General features: G+C 35.0%; 1 protein-coding gene across 4 annotated transcripts in view; it reads right to left on the bottom strand.

Moving 5' to 3' along the window:
- Nucleotides 1-20,986, bottom strand: part of LOC116426310 (Matrix metalloproteinase 1) — a 55,094-nt gene extending 34,108 nt beyond the window's left edge. For all 4 annotated transcript variants that reach the window (XM_031975102.2, XM_031975104.2, XM_031975103.2 and 1 more), the window contains exon 1: nt 20,110-20,986. In XM_031975102.2, the coding sequence (XP_031830962.1) occupies nt 20,110-20,238 (129 nt within the window). In that variant the 5' untranslated portion in view covers nt 20,239-20,986. The remainder of the gene's footprint in view (nt 1-20,109) is intronic.
- Between the last annotated feature and the right edge of the window lie 3,064 nt (nt 20,987-24,050).

Here is a 24,050-nt window from a genome sequence, read left to right as displayed (position 1 = left end):
TTGCGCCATTTTTTAGCTTCAACCCGGTTGCCTTGCGATGTAGGGTTGGGTTGTTATATAGTTGAGATTTAATTTCATTACTTTGCGGTCGAATGACATAATGGCGACTTCGAGTGTTGATACCTACATTCGAAAGCTACAAATGAATCGTTTCATTGTTCAAATCACGAGATTGATGTGTGGTTTTATCTAGTGTTTAAGATTTTGTAACTCAGCTGTCTTGTGACAGTTTTTGTCAGTTTCAAAAATTCTCTTTTGTAAGGGGTTAATAAATGTTGTTTAGTATATGATAGTTAGTGGTAGTATTAATGTTTGGTAGTAATAATATTCCTTTTTTGTTAATATTTAGTGTACGATTATCTTCTGAATGCATGATTCGTGAATTGGAATTATGAGGTGTACCATTTTTTAGATTCAAACCATTTGCCTCGTAACGTAAGGTTGGATTGTTAGTTGAGATTTAAAGTGGAATTTAATGAATATTGTGTAGTATGTTATAGTATTGCTGGAGTATGTTATAGTATTAGTATTTAATGGTAACATTATATCCATTTTATTAATATTTAATGTTTAATGTGAGCTTGGTTTTGCAATGAACGTAAAATTCTTTTTTCTTTTTAAAACATGTCACTAGTAATTATTAGATTGCGAACTTTAATGTTCAATGGCACTCGTAAATATTTGAGCTAAGAAAAAGCCATTTATAACAAACTTTGACCTTCTTTTTGTTTCATTTTTCCACGAGAAATCATTTATAAACCAATACCAATAAATTTGTACATTATTTTAACATTAAGAAAATAATTCTACCTCTCTCCTGACAGACGATTAATCATAAAATATCTCTAATCAACAGATCGTCAACGAATTTACAAACGTACGGACCTCTAACTCAAGTCAACCACAATGAATAATTCCTCCTGCGATAAAATGAAAAAAAAACGCAATCTTTTCGCTGTGTCAGTACTCCATTATCCTAGCTCACCGCTACGAATCCATTAATTTCGATGAAAACGGCACGCGTAATGCCCCCTAATGCGATAATTCTGATAAGAGAGAGCACCGCGTGAAACAACTCCCGATAGTCGCGCGTCTGTTTGCCCGCGGAATCTTATCAGACCGCGTTATCGCTGATAAACTGTCGCGTAGAAGGGAATCATCGTCCTTTTTACCGGTCGACTGGTATCGCGATTGTCGTAGAGATGCGCGAGAATCTGAAAGTATCGGGTCAGGTCGGGTCGACAGTACTTACATTTTGGATTGCAAAATAAATGGTCCATTCTTTTAAATAAGTATTTTTTTAAGTATATTACATATATTTTGGATTTAGAAATAAATTATCTATTTTTTTTAAATAAGTATATATTTTGGATTGAAAAATAAATGATCTTTTTGTTAAAATATATTCTCCAATCTCCATACCTCCCAAATACATAAACAAAAGGTATAATAGAACTTCTACTATCCGATTTAACTAGGCAACTAACAGCCCAGATAAATGGAGACTCAATGAAAACCTCTTCAAAGCACGTTTGTAAAATTCGATAGTACATACCCTAAACTATAACTTAAGAATTCCAATTATCGAGTTTGCAGATGAACCAAGGCAAATATAATAATCTCGATCCTACTGTATTTAGGAAAGGATGAAGTCTTTAAAAAAATTTCACAAATTCAGAAGAATTTTGCCAACCAAACTTTCTGTTTCTGAAGTTCTCGGATCCTCTCACACTTTGGGTCTCGTTAGACCCATTCGAGTAGCTATATATCAGGTTCCTGGTATTTTTAAGCCCTCGTTAGATCGTCGACAACGAATTGAGCATCAAGCTCGGCGCGAACGAGCGACTTTTGCCGGTGTTCCCCGTTGTGGACATTATTTCTGCCCGGAGCTGCTACGTGTTTCGCGTTTCGTGCGAGAAACGGGGAGCGTGACTCACGGCCTTAAGGGTTGCCGGATGCATAAGCTATGATGCACGGTCATCTGAAATCTCGCCACGTTTGCTCGGCCGGCTTAGGAACTAGGTCCTCAGCGACATTTCACCCCTTCGCTGCCACGGGAGAGACCACCCAGGGAAATCCGGCGAATTGAACCTCTTGTTTTATGATTTCTTTCTGAACTGTGATCGATTTAACCCTTTGCTCGCGATTTGTTTTCCATGTTGTTGGGTGTAAACTTGTATTAACTTTTAGGGAAATAGATTAAAGTAATTTACAGCGGAGGAATTGAATGTTTTATAATTATTTTGTTTATTACTATTGTAATAAGATTGGATTTTTATAATCTTGTAAAGTGTGGTACTTTTTTAAACAATTTCCAATGTTTTATAAGAATTTTGTATTCTCATTTTTAATATGGCATACGAATGCAAAGGGTTAACTATTTTATAGTTAATAATTTATTGAAAACTAGATACGAATTCTAGATACATTCTACGCCAACGTTTGCTGTAAAGTATAATCATTGGGAACAGAGGAATAATGCTTCATTTGAATTCAAACAAACTGAATAACATTTATGTTTGTTAAATTCTATTTGAAATCTTCACCACGAGTCTGACAGGATATTGTAGAGTTACGGTGCTGTACAGGGTGTGTTGCAAGTTTTTCTGTTAGACAGTAGGTTTTGTCAGCCAAAACTGAATAGAAATTGAAATTTTAAGCTCTTTGCATTGAACTTTGCATCTGATTAAAGGGATTAGTTGGTTTGATTTTATTTTTTCTTACAGAAAAGCATTTTATCAGCTACATTTCGATGCAGTTGTGGATTTTTATGCATTTGTGGCATATGCAAGTTTGCGAAGCATAAGGAAACTATCTGTTAATCAACGAATGTAGTTTTTTGTTTATTGAGATTTTTAATAAGTTATGAAATTAGGAATTTACACGACAATTCTCAGTTCAATTATATTAGCATTTGTATAGAATTATTTCGTTCATACAATCCTTCATTTTCACTTTCTAAAATAAACGTCTTTTCACAACAACATACATGAGAATAAATAATCCTCACCAAACTTCATAAATTACACCATTTGCTAGGCACAATCTATTAACTGTATTTTCCATTTTCAAAGTGAAACCTACAACACATTCTAATAAGAAACTAACCAAAAATTTTCATTTGATCATCTTTCAAATTTTCATTTTGTTCGTCTTCAACGACTGCGCGTTTATTAAAAAACCTAAATAATGTATCGTTAAACAAATTCACTATTGTCTTGCGGTTCGAAACGACGTGTATACCCGCGAAACTCAGTTAACTGCTTAATCTCACGGGTCGAAAGTGTAACGTGATTCCGGAGTGCATTTAACGGTGCAGTAAAAGGTGCACGGAAGGATCTGTCAGCCGTGGAAAGGCAAAAGGTGCACGGGTATCGAGTAGCGACCCCGACCTTGAAGAGGTCTTTGTCGACGCACACGACATCAGTATTCAACGCCTTCGCATCTTCCTCCGGCCGTCTCTTGAATACAAAAGCCTATCTCCGCCGATCGTCCATTGTAGCTTTGTACGGCCGCACAATATATTTTCACGTTAATAGTCCCATGATTCCCTTTGTACCGATGGTTTTTTCTTCCCTACGTCGACATCGACACCCGCCATAATTTTGATATCGTTCGCCTCTGATTCCCGGCGCAATCTCACCACACCTTCATCTTGACAGTTTGATTCGATACTATTGATTACGATCAGAGAAGATCGCAGCATTCCGTATTTGAATTCTTCTGTTTTTCTACTCTTTATCAGCAATTGGTGTACGATATTCTAGGACATTTTTATTTTTTCGTTTATTGCATTAGCAATGGATGTGTTCTATTTCATGATATTCTTTTTTTTTTTTAGATATTATATTAGTAATGGTAATACTATGTTCCGTAGGATAATTTTTTGGCTCAGGAATTTTTTACAGCTTTCTAATTACACCTTTTAAAATTACACTTTATGGTCTCCTTATTTTTTGTAGATATTAATCTACATGTGAAATGCAGATAGTAATCGAAATACCATGTTCCATAGGATAATTTTTCGACTTGAAAACTTTTTACAATGTTAATTTTATAATTTGATGATAACTATTCACGTACGAATATGACAATTAACAGATACAGATCTAGAATATTTTATGGAGCATGTGTACTCATTACGAATCACACACAATAATTACAAAAATAACTAGAAACATACTTTCCTCATCTAATTAATAGTTCAAATTGGAACAAATCTATTACCAAACCAAACTAAAATAAAATCTACCAAAAACAAATGTGTACAAATAGTTGAATCGCTGTATCGTTACTTTCATTCTCATTCCCTTTCTTCTATTATCTAATAAAAATATTGATTATTATTACATAGGCACCCTGCACACTTCAACCAATCTCCCACAGAAGCTAATAAAAGTTTCCAAACGCAATAACAATAGTACAAATATAACCTGCTAGAAAATCTGTCAGCAGAAACGCCGAGAGTTTATCAGTCACGATCTAGCATTATTAATCGGGATCTCGATTGCGCGATATTTGTTCACGCGGTCGGTCTTCTGGCCTGCACAGGTGTTTGACCCTAACTGACCTTATCCGACCCGGGCCCCAGGTAAGAGGCCAATTTAAAATCTTGCGTGCACCTGTTCGTGGAACACCTCCGAGATAACAGATTTCACGAGTAAAGGCTGCCCGGAGGAAGGGGTGGGAACGCGAGGTCCGTTTTCTTAACTCGTTTCCGCGGCGAATTAAAATGTATCGCGGCGGCAAGTCGACTAGGAATCCCGCGATGGCGGCCATGGTGATTTCGCGAGAGGCCAGCCGTTTATACGAATTCTGTGTCGATCTCGCGATAAGAACGTGCATTCCTGTGTGCCACGTTGGATCCTCGAATGAGATTTTTAGATGACCAAGCACGAATATGCGTGCTATGATTTCGTTTAGTAAGCGGATTTAATAGAATCATTAGGAAAACAAAATTATTTTAAAGGTACTTCGTTAGGTGTTATGATCGTTGGATTCTCGATTGAGATTTTTAGATGATCAAGGACGAATTTGCATGCTATGATTTCGTTTAGTAAGCGGATTTAATAGAATCACTAGGAAAACAAAATTATTTTAAAGGTACTTCGGTAAGTGTTATGATCGTTGGATTCTCGAGTGGGATTTTTAGTCGATCAGGGAAGGATTTGCATACTATTATTTTTTTACTAATGGATTTAATAGAATCATTATTACGTGCTAAAAAAAAGGAGTTATTATTTTAGTGAGAATATTTGTGCAATATTCTATTCTTAGTGGATCTTTTAGATTAATTTGAATTTTAGAGGTTTATAAAACTCAGATTATACTTAATAAAATGAATAATGCATGCTGTTCACGTTTCATACAAATTTCTATTTTCACTCTTTACTTTAAAGTATTTCGGACTTTTAATGGTTCCGTGAAAATCAGGCTAAAAGAAAAGTTCCTTCCAATAACTAAAACATTTATTGCCATAACTATATAGTCGAATATAATAAATTTTTCTTAATATACATCATGTGTTTTTATATTTTCGCGCGAGCCATTAATAGATAAAGCTCCGCAGACTTATTACATAGCACTATACTACTTTCATTGTATTTCACTTTAAGTTACCGCAGTTAAGATAAAGTAATCTGAATTTATTAAGATAAAGCAAGGAAATGTATAAACTGATTTCTAGGACATGCAACTATTTTTTTATATCTCATTAAATATAGTATACTTGCTATAAAAGTATTCAGTAAATTGAAACTGTTAGTTAATGAAACAATTAATTTCTACTGAATATTTATTTATATATATATATAAGTATATATTATATATTTATATATGTTTATATAGGTGTAGATATATATTTCATTTTGATTCAATTCTAACAATAATATTATTTAATTTTAACAAAAAGCCCTTAATTATAACTTGATTAAATACATCTTCCAAAAATAGCTTACATAAACTTTATTCTTGACCCTCTTCCAAAACCATTTTGTTTTTTCGAGAACAGTTCTAATTTCCAAAGAGAGTGAGTCACGTTCATATAATAACGGAACGTTCATCAGATATGAATAATTGCAATATTTTGCATTGCAAAAGCCGTTCTACAAAAGCGATAGTTGTCTATTCCTTCGCGAGACTAGGCTATTTTGTTCGCCATTGTTTATGTTTTATAAACGGTCGGTTGCCGACCTACGACCTTCCGCGCACAAAAATGCGTGTCACAATCTGCTTGAGGCGTCAGAAAAAAAAGAAAAGAACTCCATGTGACTCATTGACCCTCGTGAAACAAAAAAGTAGCTGATTCAACGGCTCCGGAAGTACTTGTCGAGTGTATATTGCCGCGCGAAAGTATTCGAACAACGGTATATTCATAATTGAAGTGGAAACGTGTTGCGTTTTATCGTACGTTAGCATATTGCGTGCGAATGATGTACTAGTACGTTTTTTGCGTATCGTAGAATAATGATAAATAAATGTTCGTGTTCTTTGATATAACAGTAAGTGACTTATTATTAACTATTTAACAACTAAATGAGTTGTTATTAAATTAATATTTTCGTAAAATAATTGATATTACCAATGGTATAATGCACTGTTATGGAATACAAGATAAGTATCATTGTATCTATTTTTGCAAGTGCACCGATGCACCTGAAATTTTAAATCCACTTCTTCAGAAAACTAAACAACAAATAGTCAAATATTTAAGATTTAAAAAATTTGTTTATTTGTTCAACAAATACTCCTAAGGAATTAATCTTCAACCTTATGTTCCAAATCATTTGCAAAGGTCACTTGGAAAAGTTAGATTAACGAATTAAAAATTCGTAATAGATTACAAGGAATAAATAAGATTCTAATGTTCTAATGTTATAGATATTAGATATTATATTACAACATAATAATAATTGAAACGAGCAAAAGATTTATATTAGATGATACATCACAACATAATTTCTAATGTTGTAATAATAATAATTAAAACGAGTAACAGATCGCGATTTCCTAATAGAATTCTCTTTTCAAATTTCCATTGTTCCCGTTGCACTTATTAGTTTCTCTTAATTGCCTGGGCAATTATAAATCTGCTATTGTTCGAACGGTTCCGTTTCGCAAAGGCAACGTATATGGACAACGCCGATCGATCGAAATGCGTATCGAGCTTGCTCTTTCTTTCTCCCGATAAGACGCACGCTGCGTTCCGCATTGTCCGGCAATGTCAACATTCAAATCAGGGTTATCGGGAATGTTAAGGGTGACATCATTAGAGATACATCGTGTTACACCGTGTTACATCGTACGGACCGTCTCGATCGATCGTGCTGTTCTGAATAAATGTTTGGAATGGAAATGAACGGGGACTGGAATTAAATCACTGGACGTTAGAATCGATAGAAACGAACCCGGCAGCACCTTGGAATCGATCTAGACAAATTCAGAGAATGTCCGAATCGGTAACAGAAAGACTCAATTAAAGTTTTCATTTAAAATCGTTAAAGGAAAATAAGTTCAGCGATTTTTAGGAATTGATAGAAATACCAACTGGTTGTTGGAATTGACAGAAATGAAATCGCTGGTTTCTAGAAATAGTTGAAGGAAATCAGATGTTAATTTAATTTGCGGAATTGGTAAAAACAAGTTTTACGGTTTCGAGAAACAGGAGCTGTTTTGGTAAAACTGCAGCGAGTAGTCCGTGAAATTGGTGGAAACGGAAGCAGTTCTTGTGGTTACAGAAAATCAACTAAATCTAATAAATAAATAACTAAATCTTGTAGTAAATTGAATATAATGAATCCAGTGATGATTTTCACAATCTATAAAAGTAAATTCATTGGTTTCTAAAATTAACGGAATTCAATTGTATCATATCTAGAATCAATTAAAATCAGTTCAACCGTTCCCAAATTCCTCAAAAAAGAATTCGATGGTTTTTATAACCGACGAAAATAAAATCAATTAACGGAATAGGTCAGAATCATCAGAATAAGCCCCGTATATTCCAGAATCAATGAAATTAATTCCAGCACCTTTTGCAGTCGATAAAAATGCGCTAAGTGCCTTCTACAATCAGCAACCACGAAGTCGTTAATCAACAGAAGCGCGCGAATCGAGTGAAGTATCCTCTATAACCGATTCCCTCGAATTTCAAATGATCTGAAATCTTTGGAAATGCACCGGCTGCTTCCGCGTTTTATCAAGCGTTACGGAAGGTACTTGTTGATGCAAAGATAGCAATGCTCTTGGTGCAGACTTATTACAATTACTAATCGCACCCGATCATTACCAGACGTGCGTGGAACGGCTAATTAGACTTGGAACTGTAATCGTTCCGTTGCGCAAATGCGTCCCATGCCCGGTGAAATAATTGTCTGACCCTGTTCGCCTGACACGATGCTGCACGAGCTGACGTCAGGAAAAAATCCGGGTTTAAGAGAGATGCGCCTGTCCCGTGTCGGGAAAACTCGGCTGGCTGTCTTGGGGTCTTTGTTGCTTTGCTTTGTTCCGTCTAATGACGTTTAGCATACATTTCAGCTGTAAATTGTTGTTGTGGTATTTGGAATTCGAATAAAACGTAGTTTAACACGTCGAATGCCGCGCGATTTCATAGAGCAAAATACACAAAATGGAAGAAATACATCAAATCATTTGACTAAATTGGATTATTAACATTGCACGTCCATCAAACTGAATGTCACCGCAATGGGTATCATTATTTATAATATAGAAATGTTTGCGAATAATCACCGGTGACCCCCAAGGCATTCAACGTGTTAAAGATTAGTAAATTCTTAATAATCAAGGTAAATTGTCTTTCTAATTCTTCTGTCTCTTAAGAATTCTCTTCGTTTCCGAGGTCAGTTGAATATACTCTCGTTTTCAATATATTCCAAATATATATTATATATATATATATATATATATATATATATATATATATATATATTTCTTTCGAATTATATAGAAAGGAAGAAACATTAAAGAAAATTTACAGCTTTACTGCGAAGACTTATATGTGAGCAAGATTGCATAGATCGAGACTTAAAGTGTGATACTTAATATTAACCCCTTGCACTACCATTTACTCGGTCAAGATCCGGGCCGTAATTATAGTGGTCGATATATGTCACTTGTGTTTTACTCCGAGTCGTAAAATTTACTCACACTTGTTAATCCTTTGCACTCCGAACTTCTTTTGCATTTTTTCCTCGATAACTCTGTATTATTACGATATTTCCTTTGAAATGCATTTTAAAAAATAGTTAGTTTGTAGAGAGCAGTGTAAACGATTCTTCTTACTAATAATATTGAAAATAACATAATAATATAATCTATTTTTAAAAATATCTTGACAAAGAATTACACCTGTGAATAAAACTGATGTCGAGTCATCGACATAGAAGCGCAAAGAGTTAAATTCCATTTGAAATCTTCATCGTGTATCTGACATGATGTTATAGTGCAAAAATGTAAGATAATAACTACATTGTTATTAATAATTCCTTTAATCTAATTGCAAAGGGTTAACGCGTTGACTGCTACAAAATATCAGCGTTTTATGTATCACTTATCCTTTCTATAGCAAAGACACAAAGCAAGAATTATTAATTCTTTGATATGAAAATTCTAGTTATTTGCGTTACGGAAAATTTGTATTCGAAATAAATTATCCTCCAAGTTATAAATGTTTTCTTATAATTTGAAAGCTCCGGTCATCGACGACCGCCGTGGCAGTCAAAGTATTAAAACAAACAACATAAAAGGCGCCAATATAAACCCCTTCATATCGTATCGAAATCGCACGAGTAAAATTCGATCGAACGCAATATCGAATAGCATTGAGCACGTATATTTGTATAAAACTATATGGAACGGAGGCTGCGATCCTTTGTCCAGATCTCCTGAAAACCGAGGGTCGACGGAAGAATTCGCGGGGCTTGGCTCGTTGCCGAGCGATCGGTTCGCTCGGAGTCTCTTTCTTTTCGCTCGCGGATCATACTAGGAAATGGTAAATAATGTATGTGCCTCGACACGGAAATACACGCGTCGTAAGATCGCGAATGTTGGCCTTCGCCGCGGCCGATTCCGCAGTCGGGGCACGGGCCGGCCGTCATCGGAATATTAACGATCGTCCGATAGATATTCTCATCGTCGCTCGATCCGGCGATCGTTCGCTCCTTCGCGCGTCCACCTCGTCTGCTTAGCATTCGTCTCCGTCGGTTCTGGCGTGTGTGCGAAAGGTATTCTCCCATCGCGTCGGACGAGATCTCGCCGAGACGACGACCACGCCGGTTTCAATTAGCGGCGATGCCTCTAAAAATACTTCCCGCCGTGATTTCGAGACTCCACTGCCATAAACGATCGATCGGACGAGAGCCCCTAAATGCGAGGCTCGATGGTTCAATCACACCGAACGGAAGGCGGAGGAATTCTGTTTGGCACTGGTCACATGGAAATGGATTGAGCTTTGTTCTTTCGGCCGTGGACTCAGCGGATTTGAGATTATTCTGTTGCTCACCGATCTAACTTCTTTTATTTTTCTATTTTCTTTTTTATCCTTATTTTGGTCATTCTCTATTACCGTTCTCTTTTACTTTTTACTCGTGGTTTGCTACTTGTATAGATTCAGTTAGCATCTCTTCTATTTAAGACACCACAAATAATCAGAAGAATGCATTCGAAAATTCTGCATATAAACAATTGAATGCAATTATGATGAATTTAAACACGTTCAACACGTTGCCACGGAAACCTTCAGAGCTTTATGTATCGCTTATTCTCTTGTAGCAAAGATAAAGAGGAACGGTTACTTATTATTTGAAATTGCAATGCTTATGTTACACTGTTTCCAGTAACTTATGAAATATTTCCATTCGACATTAGTTATCTGACAGATTATAATTATTGTCAGGTAATTTGGAAACTCCGGTCATCGGTGATCGACGTGGCAGTCAACGTGTTAACAAAAATTGTAATACAATCTACGTAATTTTTCTATAGATGAAGCTTATATTATTCATTCCATTGACTGAAGAATAATAATAAGTAAATACTTGTAGACTGCATATATAATTATTCACCTGCGATTCAAAATACCAGATTCATTAGAGATTCAAACATTCTAATATAACATCGAAATATTGTGTTTATATTATATTATGCTATCAAAAAGAAATTTAATTTTGAAGATTTTGGGTAAAAGAAGACGTGTCAAACGTGTTACCAGATTTGAGGCAGTAACGTCAGTCATCCGTCTCCTCGTTGACCACGGGAAAATGTAACGCGCCTCGTTCACGGTGTCTTTTATTTTGCATAATCAACGCGCGTTTCATTAATAACTCTGCTTGTCCGTGCCACACCTGTCGTTCCTGAACTTTTCTTAGAACACATAGGCCGCGACGTCGAAGGGGTACACAATCCGTGTCCCAGTGGTTGTTTGACTTGGCGAGCTGCCAGTACGATAAATTCCTGTCAATTACGGCCGCGATGGCTTTGACAAAGTATTACGCTACACGTTGAGCGGCGTATCACGATTACATTGTCACGGAACAAGATCATAATAATTGCTTGAATAAATTAACGACTGTCCTCGCGGTCGTAGTACCTCTTCCTGAATAATTGATCACGTTTCTCGTGCTTCGACGATTTCTGTTACGCTGTCCGATACGTTAACCCTTTGCACACTCGTGTGACATCGATGTGATGTACTGACACATCGACGTCTTGTGGATTTATTTCATTTTTGTCGGACATTGCAACGGAAAGTGACGAATGGAAGTAGATAATTAAAAATTTGTGATTTCACAGTGACAAAATATGTCCGTCGTAATGCACTGATTATAAGTAATGAACGCACTGTTAATTTGTGTTTAGGGGTTGGTAGTAAGGAAACTTTTAAGGGGGAAATAGTGGAGAATATATAAATTAGAGAATCTAACGTGAGATGCAGAAGGTAAATTTATCGTGGAATGTTTAATTTCGAGAAGTAAACAGAAGCTTTTTAGTTTTGAGAATGTTTCAATGTAGTTATTATTGAGTAGTAATGATTTAGACGTAGGTTTTACTTTAAAATGAAAAATGTTTATGTTTTTGTAGTTTAATTCATTGAAAGAAAATCTAACGTCGTAATAATGTTATCTTCTGGAATTATGATACTTGTGGAGTATCACTGGTAGAATACATCATTATAAATAAACAAACAAATTTTTAGTTCTTTTATTTGTTGAAGAAAGCTTGTAGATGCGTGCAGAGAATATTATTGAACGTGTAATTCCTCGAGACAGCTACAAACACCAGTCCGCAGGAATCTGTCTGATTGAAGTCAGTACAATTCTACTGCCTACGTTCCCGACTTTTACTACTTGCAACAAGCGTTTACCCTAGTTTCCGTCGCACGCAGCAGTTTCATTGCAACCAGTCTGTCAGAATTTGGTAAAATTTTCTCCTCGACATGAAATGTTAATTTAATTCTTACACTGGGAAATATTAATTATTGCTTTTTCTAAATAACTGTTTACGACTCTTGGCACTCCAACATGAAAATACTTAATGAAAGTACTTTAAAGTAGCACAATATATGTATACTATATTAATAATTGTAAATTACAAGATTAGAAATTTTTATTATTATAAAATATATGTTACTCGATAATAAAAAAATAAAAATCGAATAAATAGTATGTAGAATTAAGTAAATATTAAATAGTGAATAAAAACATAAAGAATAAAAGAGAACAAAATAAGAAAAACATGAAACGTGAAAGTTTAAATGACTTGTTCAATTTTAACATTATTTTCCAATATTTTTCGCTGTCATTGATCTTTTCTACAGTCTTAACAATACGAAAAAATGATAAAAGCAAGTTTAATTCGTTGTTGAATAGGTAAATGCGTTCTCGAATTTCATTTTCACTTATTATCGCCGCTCAAATGCGAGCAGCACAAAGGAATCAGTGCCCTATAATCGAGTTCACGGCGCGGTCTTAATATCTGAAATCCTCGTAAACCGAACTAAAATTATTTTCCCAGGTCGTATCCGTTGTAAAAGTACTTTTACGTGTCGCTTCCCTTGCACAAGCATTTTTACGATCGTAACGATCGGTTAATTAACCATAGTCGTCCCTGAACTAGTAAAATACAAGCAACTGGGATAAAAATAGTGTTTGCAAACATGACACCTCTCAGATCAATTCTTTTCCTTCGTTCCTAGTGCTGTTTTCAATTATTAATATATCTACCACAAATATTTTCGTAAAATAATTATTAAATAATCAATATTTTTTTTAATTTATAACTATTGCTAACAATTTTATCATACATTTTTCAAGACAAAGTTACATTAGAAAAATGGGGACACAATAAAATTGAAGAAGACCTAATAATAATTATAATGTTAGAGAAATATAAATATAATTAATTTTTACTATATTTTACAAGTGCATAGAACACTACAGTTACAAAATTTACTTACAAAATTTATTTATTATTCTAAATTTATTTTGGAGTCAAGTAAAAAAATTATTTAATTAAAAATACAAGTTCTGTCGCAAAGTAGAGTCCCTAAACTTTTCAGTTTGCTGAAGAATCTGCGCTACGACACATTACACAACGATTCTCAGATATGTGTTACAGTTTCCTGGAATAATTATGATCACATACGACATTCGTCCAGATTGCCCCGGCCGATTTCGTTTGCTCTGTTTAAGCAATCACGGCGGCACGATAACGCGGGTAATTATCTGACCGAGTAAACACTAACCCGAGTAATTTTATCTCCAAGGTTCGCGGCCCGAGGAAAGCGTAACAAACGTTACACCCTTTATATTACACTTCGCCGCGTCTTTATACTAACGTATTGCCAACAACGGAAACGACTTAGTCTTGACTATAACATCTTGACATTCTGAATTGTAACTAATTGAGTTGGTATTTTAGAATTGAGTTGAAAAGCAGCAGGGTTAAATTATACTTATACTGTTAGTAAATAAATAAGTTGCACATCTGGTAAAAATATTCTTTTTAACTGTTTTTTTTTCAATAATTAAATGTGAACTTGAATTTTGATTAAGTACTAGGAATTGGAATATTAAAATGGATTTGAAGTGTCTGTTCACTGTTCATTATCTTTATTTACTTTATACGTAATTACAGCAATTGAACAATGACGGAATAATTTTTTGAAAAGTTTGCTAGAGTTTATTTTCACCGTTGAATTGATAAAAAATGAAATAGTGTGAGTAGGAAAATTATATTTTTAAAATTTTTATTAATAATGAAATTACTTTATGTGTTCATTTAACTTGCAGTGGGTATTTTGTAAATGAATGATTAAATTTTGTTTGTACTAAATGAATTTTGTTAAATGTATCAAACTGAAAAGTACAATTTTCATGGATAGTTGTACTCAAATCGAAAAGCACAGAATTCTTCTCCTCTCTCTTCCTTTGTTCTCACAATCAAATGAGCATCGTCTAACGTGAAAATTATTAATTGACTATTTACAGCAATCATAAAAAAGATCTATGAAGTAATCTCCAAAGATCTAGAGAGGTAGGTCGTGTCGAAGAAGTCAGTATTCCCAGGAACTAGATGTGGCAAGCATTAAACAGACACGTCATCAGAAATGCACTCAACTGAATACAACTGCATTCAACAAACGACAGAATTCTATTCCACATCCTCAACTAAACTCCACATAAAAAAACCTTCTTCCCACATCCCAAAAATTCTCCAAACACTATTCCAGACCCCAAAAAACCCATCTCAAATAAATCACAACATACCTAAAACTAATTACATTTCCATTACCAATTTATCTATTCCTTTAACACTAAAACTACCGATCAGTTAAATTGACTTTCTGAAATTCCTCTATAGAAACTTCAAGAGTGCATCTATTGAAACTTTCAATTGCTTTATAATTCAGTTGACATATTGCTAAATTAATTTCTTTCATAATTTTTCAGAGAAACATCTGTTGCCTTTTTAATAATTGCAAAATGGAAAAATCAGGAATTATTTTGACCCGTCTGGTAGTTTCAGTGTTAAATATCAATCAAGTAACCAGCCTTTGAAACACACTCAACTCCATCAAGAAAAAAAGAACGAACAACGCGAGCACAACGAAATGAATCACAGGCTCCCATAAAAAAATCAGAAATCTCAGTGTCTCTGATGTCAGCCCCCCTTTTATTTCTTTCAATTAATTACGCTAGCTAATGACACCGGCAGGGGATTTTAACGACAATGCGCCAGGCATTCCAACGTCGTTTGACGTTGGTTAGAATGAAAAGAATGCCGCATAAGTAATTTTATATACGCGACGTAGCGCGTCAGGTATGCAGGGTATACTGCAGAAACAAGCGAGACCGGTTTCCTACGTAATGACATAAGGTTGGACGTTGTGACGTCACTCACCGGCCACCTTTGCTGACAAAGTTCAGGTACACGCCGTCGGGTGACTCGTTCCCGACCTTCGATTCATTGAAACCAGCCGGCCCCGCGGCGAACTTGAAATTCTCTCTTTCTCTCTCCCTGCGGTGCAGATCTCGAGATCCGTTGATCTCGATCAATGGGTAATGTGTTTTCCTTTTTGTCACGTGGAACAAATCTGATCGCTGTATGTACTGTGGATATTTACGGAAATTCGAATTTTCTAGAATGTAATCTGGAAAATGGAATTAGAATGGAAAATAGTGTTTGTGATAAATACACCGTTAAAAATATTACAGTTTGGATATGTTATGTATTTTTTTGTACCGCATCAATCTGTGTAATTTTGCAATTTTTGTTACGCTTTTTCATCCTATGAAATTTTTAGGAAGATTGAGGTGTGTTTGGAATCATGGAAAGTTTATTTTGCAGTGAATCGAGAATTCAATTTGTTTTATGCGCACTTTTATAATTTTAGGTTTCTTATAAATGCATATATATTTGTAGTCTATTGAGTATGTTATTATATGATGATAAAATTGACTTGCTGCATTCAAGTTCTGTTTTAGGTTGGTTGATCTTGGTTTGATAAGATGAGAAGTAGGAATGATTCGAAATTTGTTGAAGAAGCATTAGGAATTAGGGTAGATTGAGAGTCCAATTTGGTCTATTGTTAACTATTGTCTGTTGATTATTAAGAAAATAATTGTAGAAAGTAATGACACCAGAATGATCCGAAGAAAAATGGTTTTTTCAAGTTGCTTCGGATGTCTGGTCATGAAATGTTGTTTCCACTGTATGTTAATGCGATACTTTATATTTATATACAATGCTGTTGATAATTAGTGAAAGTAATATGAATATGCAAACTCCGATTTGCGACTACTGTGAGGTTAGGACGACAAGAAATGTCTTTCTTGTATTTTAAACAAGTCTGACTATGAAAGAGTGTTTTCATTTCCATGTGAACTTCAACAATAATAAAACTCCAATAATTGAAATGAAATGAAATGTAATCAATTATATTAGAAATATTTATATCTAATTTTAACGTAGTCAGATCATAACCTGTTAATTCTACTTTGACTATCTTTTACACAGTCGATATAATATGAAGTGTTACAGCATACTTCATAGAAAGGTTACCAAAATGAACATGATCATGCCTGCTACATTCTTTCGACATTGAACAGCGTCTGGTCATAAAATGCCATTTCTACTTCGGCTTAAAATAGAACTCTTGACAGAATGTCTTTGTGAAACAGCGTTGTTCGTGGAAAAGCCACAGAGAATTAAGGAATAATTCGTAAGGACAATGAAGTCACGGCAACCGACTGGCTGCTTAAAATTTCAAGGCAGTCTGATCATAGATTTTCGCTTCTACTGTATCTCAAACCACACACGCTCGCTGTGCATTCTTTAAAATTAAGTATTCCGTATAAAACACGGTAAACTTCGCAAAAACAATTGAAAAGTCAGCAAGGTCGACACGAAATAAAATATTCTTTTTTTCGAATATTGTCTGAACATAATCCTCCGTTTCTGCTTTGTTTTAAAATATGCATATTCATTGTATAATTTTTAAAATACAATTTTCAATGGAAAAGTCAGTGAGATATGAAAAGAGAATCGAAAAAGTCTGCACGGTTTCTCAGGAATTTAGCTTCTTTTCAAAATACCAAGGTTGTCTGATTATAGAGCGCAGTTTCTACTGTAATGTAGGAGCCACTTGTCTATCGGACAGGAATTCTAGAGAACAAGATCAAACCACGACACTATTAATTTTAAGGTGTGAAAATGTCAATATTGACATCGGTTTTTCTACAAAATTTCTGAAGAGGAACTCGATCCTATGTCTTGTACGCGCGAGATAAGATAATTTCGCGGTGTACGATACTATATCTGAACTATTCCGTCTAATTGTAGAATTACCTTTATTATTCAATGCTTTTCACGAAATATTTTCGATAATCGCAAAGTCTACAGTATCACACAACAAACACGATATTGAAGAGTCGGATTTAATCTACCTCTGATTAAATGTATCAGGTTGTTCCAGTACAATAAAATGATGGAACAGGAAAATCGTTTGACAATGGTTTCAGTAATTTTCCGTGGCAGTATATAATACTAATGTCACGATCAGAATTCCGTAAAACCGAATAACAATCATGATGTATATTTTTCATAATATTTCCATGTTGACACTAATCACTGTATATCTTTAATTATATTTTATTCAGTTAATATATTTATTTTATTTTAAGGAATCTTCTATTTGGAGAAACAAATTATTCTATTAACAGAACGAACAGAAAGGTGGAAAGAACAAAGAAATTATCGTGTAGAATAGATTTCGCCATTTCTTATAGAATAATTAACAAATGTTACAATAAAGTAATTTCCCTGCAGTATAAACGAAGAAATAAAAGGAAAATCGAGAGGAATAAAGAATTTTTGTATAGAATAAATTTCGTAATTCCTTATAGAACAATTAAAGAATTTGAATTTCGTAATTTCCTACATACCAATCAACAAACGTTAGCATAAAATAGTTCTCGCACAGAGTAAACAAAGATATAAAAAGGAACACGAGAGGAACAAAGGAATCTTCGTACACAATAAATTTCACAATGTCCCATAGGACAATTAAAAAATGTTTACTAATAACAACTCCTAGTACAATTTTCGTATAACATAAACTACCGCAATTAAACTGACCCACACACAAACAAACTAACGAAAAGAAACACGAAAAGAACAAAGGATCGTTGCACGGTCCCAGATGACGGTAGGCGATCAGCGAAATGGGAAAACCTGAATCGTGTGAAATCAATGTGCTCGCGGCTCGCCGCTCCAAAGACAGCTCGATATCCATCGTAATCGGTATATCAGTGCCATAGAGATAAACGTTTCCTTTGGAATGTTATTCGCGTTGTCAAAAGACCACGTACCATTGACGCGCGGCTATTACTCACGACTCCGAGCGTATGACACCGCAACAATTTTCCTGGAAGCTGCGCGGAGACGCTTCCGAACGCGCGTCCTTTTAGTTGCGCAATCATCGGACTCTCTTATTTAACACTAAAATTGCCAGATGCGTTAAAATGACCGATTCGCAATAGCTTCGTTTTATAATTCTTAAGATGACAAATATTCTTAAGACAAATTATTGAAAAAGTTGATTTAGCAATAGGCAAACTGAATTTTAAATTAATTGAAGTCTCGATAGATGTACCCTTAGAGTTTTTATAGAGGAATTTCAAAAAGATTTAACACTAAAACTACCAGATGGGTTAAAATGATCGATTCGTGATAGCTTCGTTTTGTAATTGTTAAGATAACACATGTTTTTGAGAGAAATTATTGAAAAAGTTGATTTAGCAATAGGCAAACTGAATTTTAAATTAATCGAAGTCTCAATAGATGCACTCTATTTAGTGGAAAATTATTGAAAGTGTAATGAAAAATGGAAAGTACAATCTTTAGAAAACTAACATCGAATGATTGAGTTCTTCCAAAATTTATAGGGTGGTTTATTTTTATTTTCTATAGACGATGAAAGTGTTTAGAAGATTTATTAGATTTGCTTCTAGGAAACCTGTAGAATGTTTGGTCAATTATATTGTGCAAAATTTTCTTGTGCACTTGCACTACTTCGAAGTCAATGATAGGTTTGTACAAGTTATCTGACTTCTCTGAAAACCTCTCGAGTGCTCGGGCGATTTACTTTGCACCTTCGAAGAGTGTGCAGTGGTTGCTCGATTTGTTTTACTTGCTGTGAAACCCGTGCAGTACTCAGTCAACTTGTTCTACTACTTTGGTACCCATGTAGTACTTGTTCGACTTATTCTATTTGAAACCTGTATCATATTAACTCCATTTCTTCTATTTTTAACATAGTTGGGTAGTACTTATTCAACTTCTACTTCTTAGAATTGGTATCATGCGTACTCTCCGTCCAACAAAATATAAAACTTGTTTGTTCCAGTTATTTCGTGTCATTTGAACGATCTTTATTTAACTTATACACTCTGTTCGGATGCTTCTAATTATTGTGTAGACTTATACATTTATAGAACTTCAAATTAAAATATAAATTATAGAAATCTAAATATTTCATTTATCTTGAAGAACTTCATGCTCGTTAAATCTACTTTTAGCTCTAATTGCAAGTTGGACATAAAATATCTTTAAATCTTCTTTCCTCAATCATAATATAAAATATTCTAGCATACGATATACGAATCATAGTTTTGCATAAGAATTCGCAGTCTAATTACCATAATTTCCATAGGTATGTAAATGAAATTATACTCATATTCATCGTGTATTCAGTTATCATTTGCCTTTATTCTGACCGAACGTCTACCAGGGAAATCACTGGGTTAACAGGTTAAATTCTCTTTTACTCTCAACCAGATTTAATTTCGCTACATATCACATCACATATCAAATGCAAACCAAATTTAATAGAAATTAAATTCCTTACAAATCAAATCTACAAACTGAATACCTCACGTACAAACTAATACCCATACAATTCAAATTTTCCACAAATAATAGTAAAATAACATTAAAACTCTAAAATTCTAACTCAGTACATCTCAATGAAATCAAACTCCCAAATCCATCGGAAACTACACTCCAAACCTCAAACTCCAAACATCCACTTACCATAGCCGCAGTCTGCGAGATAGGGGGTCCCTCTTCCTCAGTGCTAACCCTCGCGACAGCGAGGAGCACCGCGAGCAGGACACTTCCGGTACACCTCTCCCAGCTGAAGAAACCGTTCCACCTAGCCATCGTCTCCTTGTTCCTCAAACCCAACAATCTTCGAACCTCTGATCAACGGCTGCGACTATTCCACCGAGTAAAATCCTCGCCGATCACAAAAGTCCCCTAAACGTTCCAGCACCCCGACGATACCACTGACACACGTGTTTCCGCAGGATCGTCAGCCCCAAGATCGCAGGACCGCCACGTGTCCTCTCGATCAAGAGAATCTTCTAACTCCCCAACCTGAACGATCCTCGATTCCTTCACGATCAGTCTCCTGCAAGAGCTGTAGATCAAGTGTCCACCGATCTCTCGAGTGTCTCGCAGCTAAGGTACGTCCTAACGAAGGATTCCGACTGACCACCTTGTCCGACAGTCGGTGGTAGCACAAAGGGTGGCAGCCAGGTTGGCCAGACAGGCAGAAACCGTCGTTGCCACGACACTATCGATCGTTTTCCACCGCGCGCGTGTGTCTGCTCGCGAGCCACTTCGATCGAGCTTGCCTTTCTTCGGTTCTTTTCGGTTTTTTTTTCTGTTTCGCTGGCCACGCGCGATGCAGCGAGCTGGTCTCCTCGTTTCAGTGGACTTGAACGAGGACTACCGCCGTTGAACGGTGTTTCCCTGAGATTTCTCGAGCGTTTCGTCGGGTCGATCTTTGCGTCAGTCGCCGATCCGCGGGCTCCGAGAGGATTTAGCGAGAGGAGGCACGGCGAAACGTGCGCGCGGCCGTACGGGGAACTGGTACCGGTGTCTACCGCCACTCTGAATTACAATCAGTCTGCCACTGACTTTTATTGAGGCCTCCCACCACGCGGCACGCCGCGACTACCACTGTCGACGCGCTACGTACGGTGCGTACGGGAGAGTCGGAGGCTCGCGGGATCTCGTCGCTTTGGGTCGCAGAGCGGTTTGTGTCTCATGGATCGGGTGATTGGGTATTGGTTAGGTGGTTTTTGGGGATGGAGGTTATTTAGTGTGGCTTTGTTTAACACTGAAACTACAGTTTAACACTCGACGAGTCAAAACGATCGATTCCTGATAGATTCGTTTAGCAATTATTACTAAGATGAAAGATGTTTCTGAGAGAAACTATTAAAGAAATTGAGTTAGCAATAGGCAAACTGAATTTTATATTAATTGAAGTCTCGATAGATGTACTCTTACAGTTTTTATAGAGGAATTTCAAAAAGATTTAACACTAAAACTGCCAGACGGATCAAAATGACCGATTCCTATTATTAAAATTATGATTATGATTCCAATTATTAAAAAGATGACAGATGTTTTCAACAGTGATTATTAAACAAAGAGAGCAAATGCATCGATAATATAATGTAACGAAAAATTAAAGCAAAACGAAGAAGAATTACACATTTATGTGAAAGAATAAATAATTTATTGTTGAAAAGTTTAGTATCAGTTTGCGTTTTAAAGAAAATAAATTCAGTAATGTAAATACAATAGTAATGAGAATAATGTATGAAGTAATTTATAGTGTGATTTAAGTAAGGAATAACGTAACATGAATAATATATAAATAATCTTTGGCTGAAACTATTTATATCATCGATCAATTTCATATCAAGATCAAATTTTTTAATATAAGAAAGAAAAGGCTAAATCTATCGAAGAATTCTATTCAATTTTTACGGCTTATTAAAACGATAAGAATATTTTGTTGGGATATTACTTAAACAAATTAATATACCCATGCAGGTTAAAATACGAATTAGACGAGGTCTCCATAAACGCACTCTAATTACAAGAATTAAATTATTTAATTCCTTGGATTTTATTCTTGGCGTTTTCGTTTCTATATTTCATAGTTAGTCTCATCACCGAACGAATAACACCGTTTTGAGCATTCGCGCAGGACACCTATGTAACATTGCGAACACGTGCTTCGACTACAAGTCGCTGGACGCTAGGAAATCGTACTTAGGAATGGCAAGGAAATATCCTTGCAACGCAGCGGTGTCATTCGATTAGAATAGAAGAAGGATAATAACTCCGTTGAAACGATGGAGGTGTCGGTGAAAGAACGACGATGGCGTGAATTAAAATTGATCACCGTGAAATGCACAGCGGCGTGTAAGAAACGCTTCATTCGATCCTTCTTTCATCAGTGCTAAAAAGATCAAGTCGCGAGACTAAACAGGTTATCAGCGTATAGAACCATTTCTTCTTAATATTCCTTTTTCATCAATAATTGCTAAAGTAGAAACAATATTCTAATATTGATTCCGATTACAGACGTTATAATAAATAATTGACTTTCATTAATATTCCATACGACAAAAATAATATATTCTAATTGTTATACAATTATTAAGCTCGAAGATATAAAATAAATTGCTAAATAAATTAGGAAATATTGATTCTTGTGTAATAAATCTTATAAAATTTATTTGGTCTTCGTTTAAATTTTATTTAATAAAATATTGGGAGTAATTTGTTATAAGTCTGTTCATAAATTTATTTCTTTTTCATACTTTTTTAAGAATATTATTTATCGATAAATGTTACACAATATATGTATAGATAACAAGAATTTTTGTTTTTATAATTTTAATTACATGCTTCGGGGATTGATGGAAAGGTAACACAAGAAAATTTGTCGTTGACCTTTCTGACCCGTCGGAAATTAAGATAAAAAATAATAATGGAAACTTAGGGACATTATGGAACGCAACGCGTCCATAAACAACAGTTTACGTCAGCGATCCGCACTATTTTCAGAAACATTCAACTATTTTGGCTCCGCTAAATCATTTATTCATGGCGAAGTATGGTCAAGGTATTTACGGAGTGGCTAGATGCAATTCTCAAAACAATCGGCCCGTGTTTTTTTCACGGCGAAGCTACCGTCGTGAGATTGATACCCTTCAAAATATCGTTATCAGATTTTAAAAGTTTACGCTGATTTGAGAAATATTCCGTTTACTTTGAAAATCATTTTTATAAATAAAAAATTAAATATAATTTTATGAGACTGTTAGAAATTTGTGTTATTGGATGTATCAGTAAATAATTGATTACAGAGTTTCTCTAATTTAATATTTATTATTAAATACAAAAAATGCTTGTTCCACTGCTATAGAATCAATTCACGTTGTTTAACTTAAATTATCTATATTTCTACATACCTAGTTTTAACACGCAGTTTCTAAAGGATATATCTTTTGAAGGTCTATGTAACTCTAAAATATTCTTCAAAATTATGTTTTCAACATGACAACAATTTTTAACTCGAATTTTCACCAAGAAAATTATATTTAACCCTTTGCACTGAAAAGGCTGCAAATCGGAATTTAATTATTTATATCAATCAGAATTAGAATTAAAATCAAAATTATAAACGTTAAATAATTTTTTTTAACAATTACAAATTTGTCTTTATGTTAGTTGCAAGTATCAGAAACAAAATAGTTCTGACCCTCAACTTATACAAGATTTCTCTTAACGTTAATTGCAAATAGTATTACCAATATTTCATCATAAAATAATGAATACTTATAATGACAAATATTGTTATGTGCAAAGGTTTATGTAAAAAATGTCGAATTCAAGTGACATGGTAGTGAAAGTGTTAACGTTCGAGGAAGTGTTGAAGGAAGCAAACAAACAGTTGAATAAAACGATCGAATCCATGATCTATGAAAATCTTCCGTGGCAATTAATAATCGCTTTACGCGACGCGCTAGCGACGAGAACCGCCGATACGATTGTAAGAAGGACAACGATTTTCTTTCGCGTGTGGCGAATGAAAAAGGCACGTAACAATGGCGTGCGCGCGTTGCCATTGTGGGACCACGGAAACGCGTATCGTACGGATAAGT

This window comes from Nomia melanderi, chromosome 12, assembly GCF_051020985.1.
Source record: "Nomia melanderi isolate GNS246 chromosome 12, iyNomMela1, whole genome shotgun sequence".
Classification (NCBI taxonomy): Eukaryota; Metazoa; Arthropoda; class Insecta; order Hymenoptera; family Halictidae; genus Nomia; species Nomia melanderi.
Note: the sequence above shows the minus strand (reverse complement) of the source record. Positions and strands in the feature narration are given on the sequence as shown.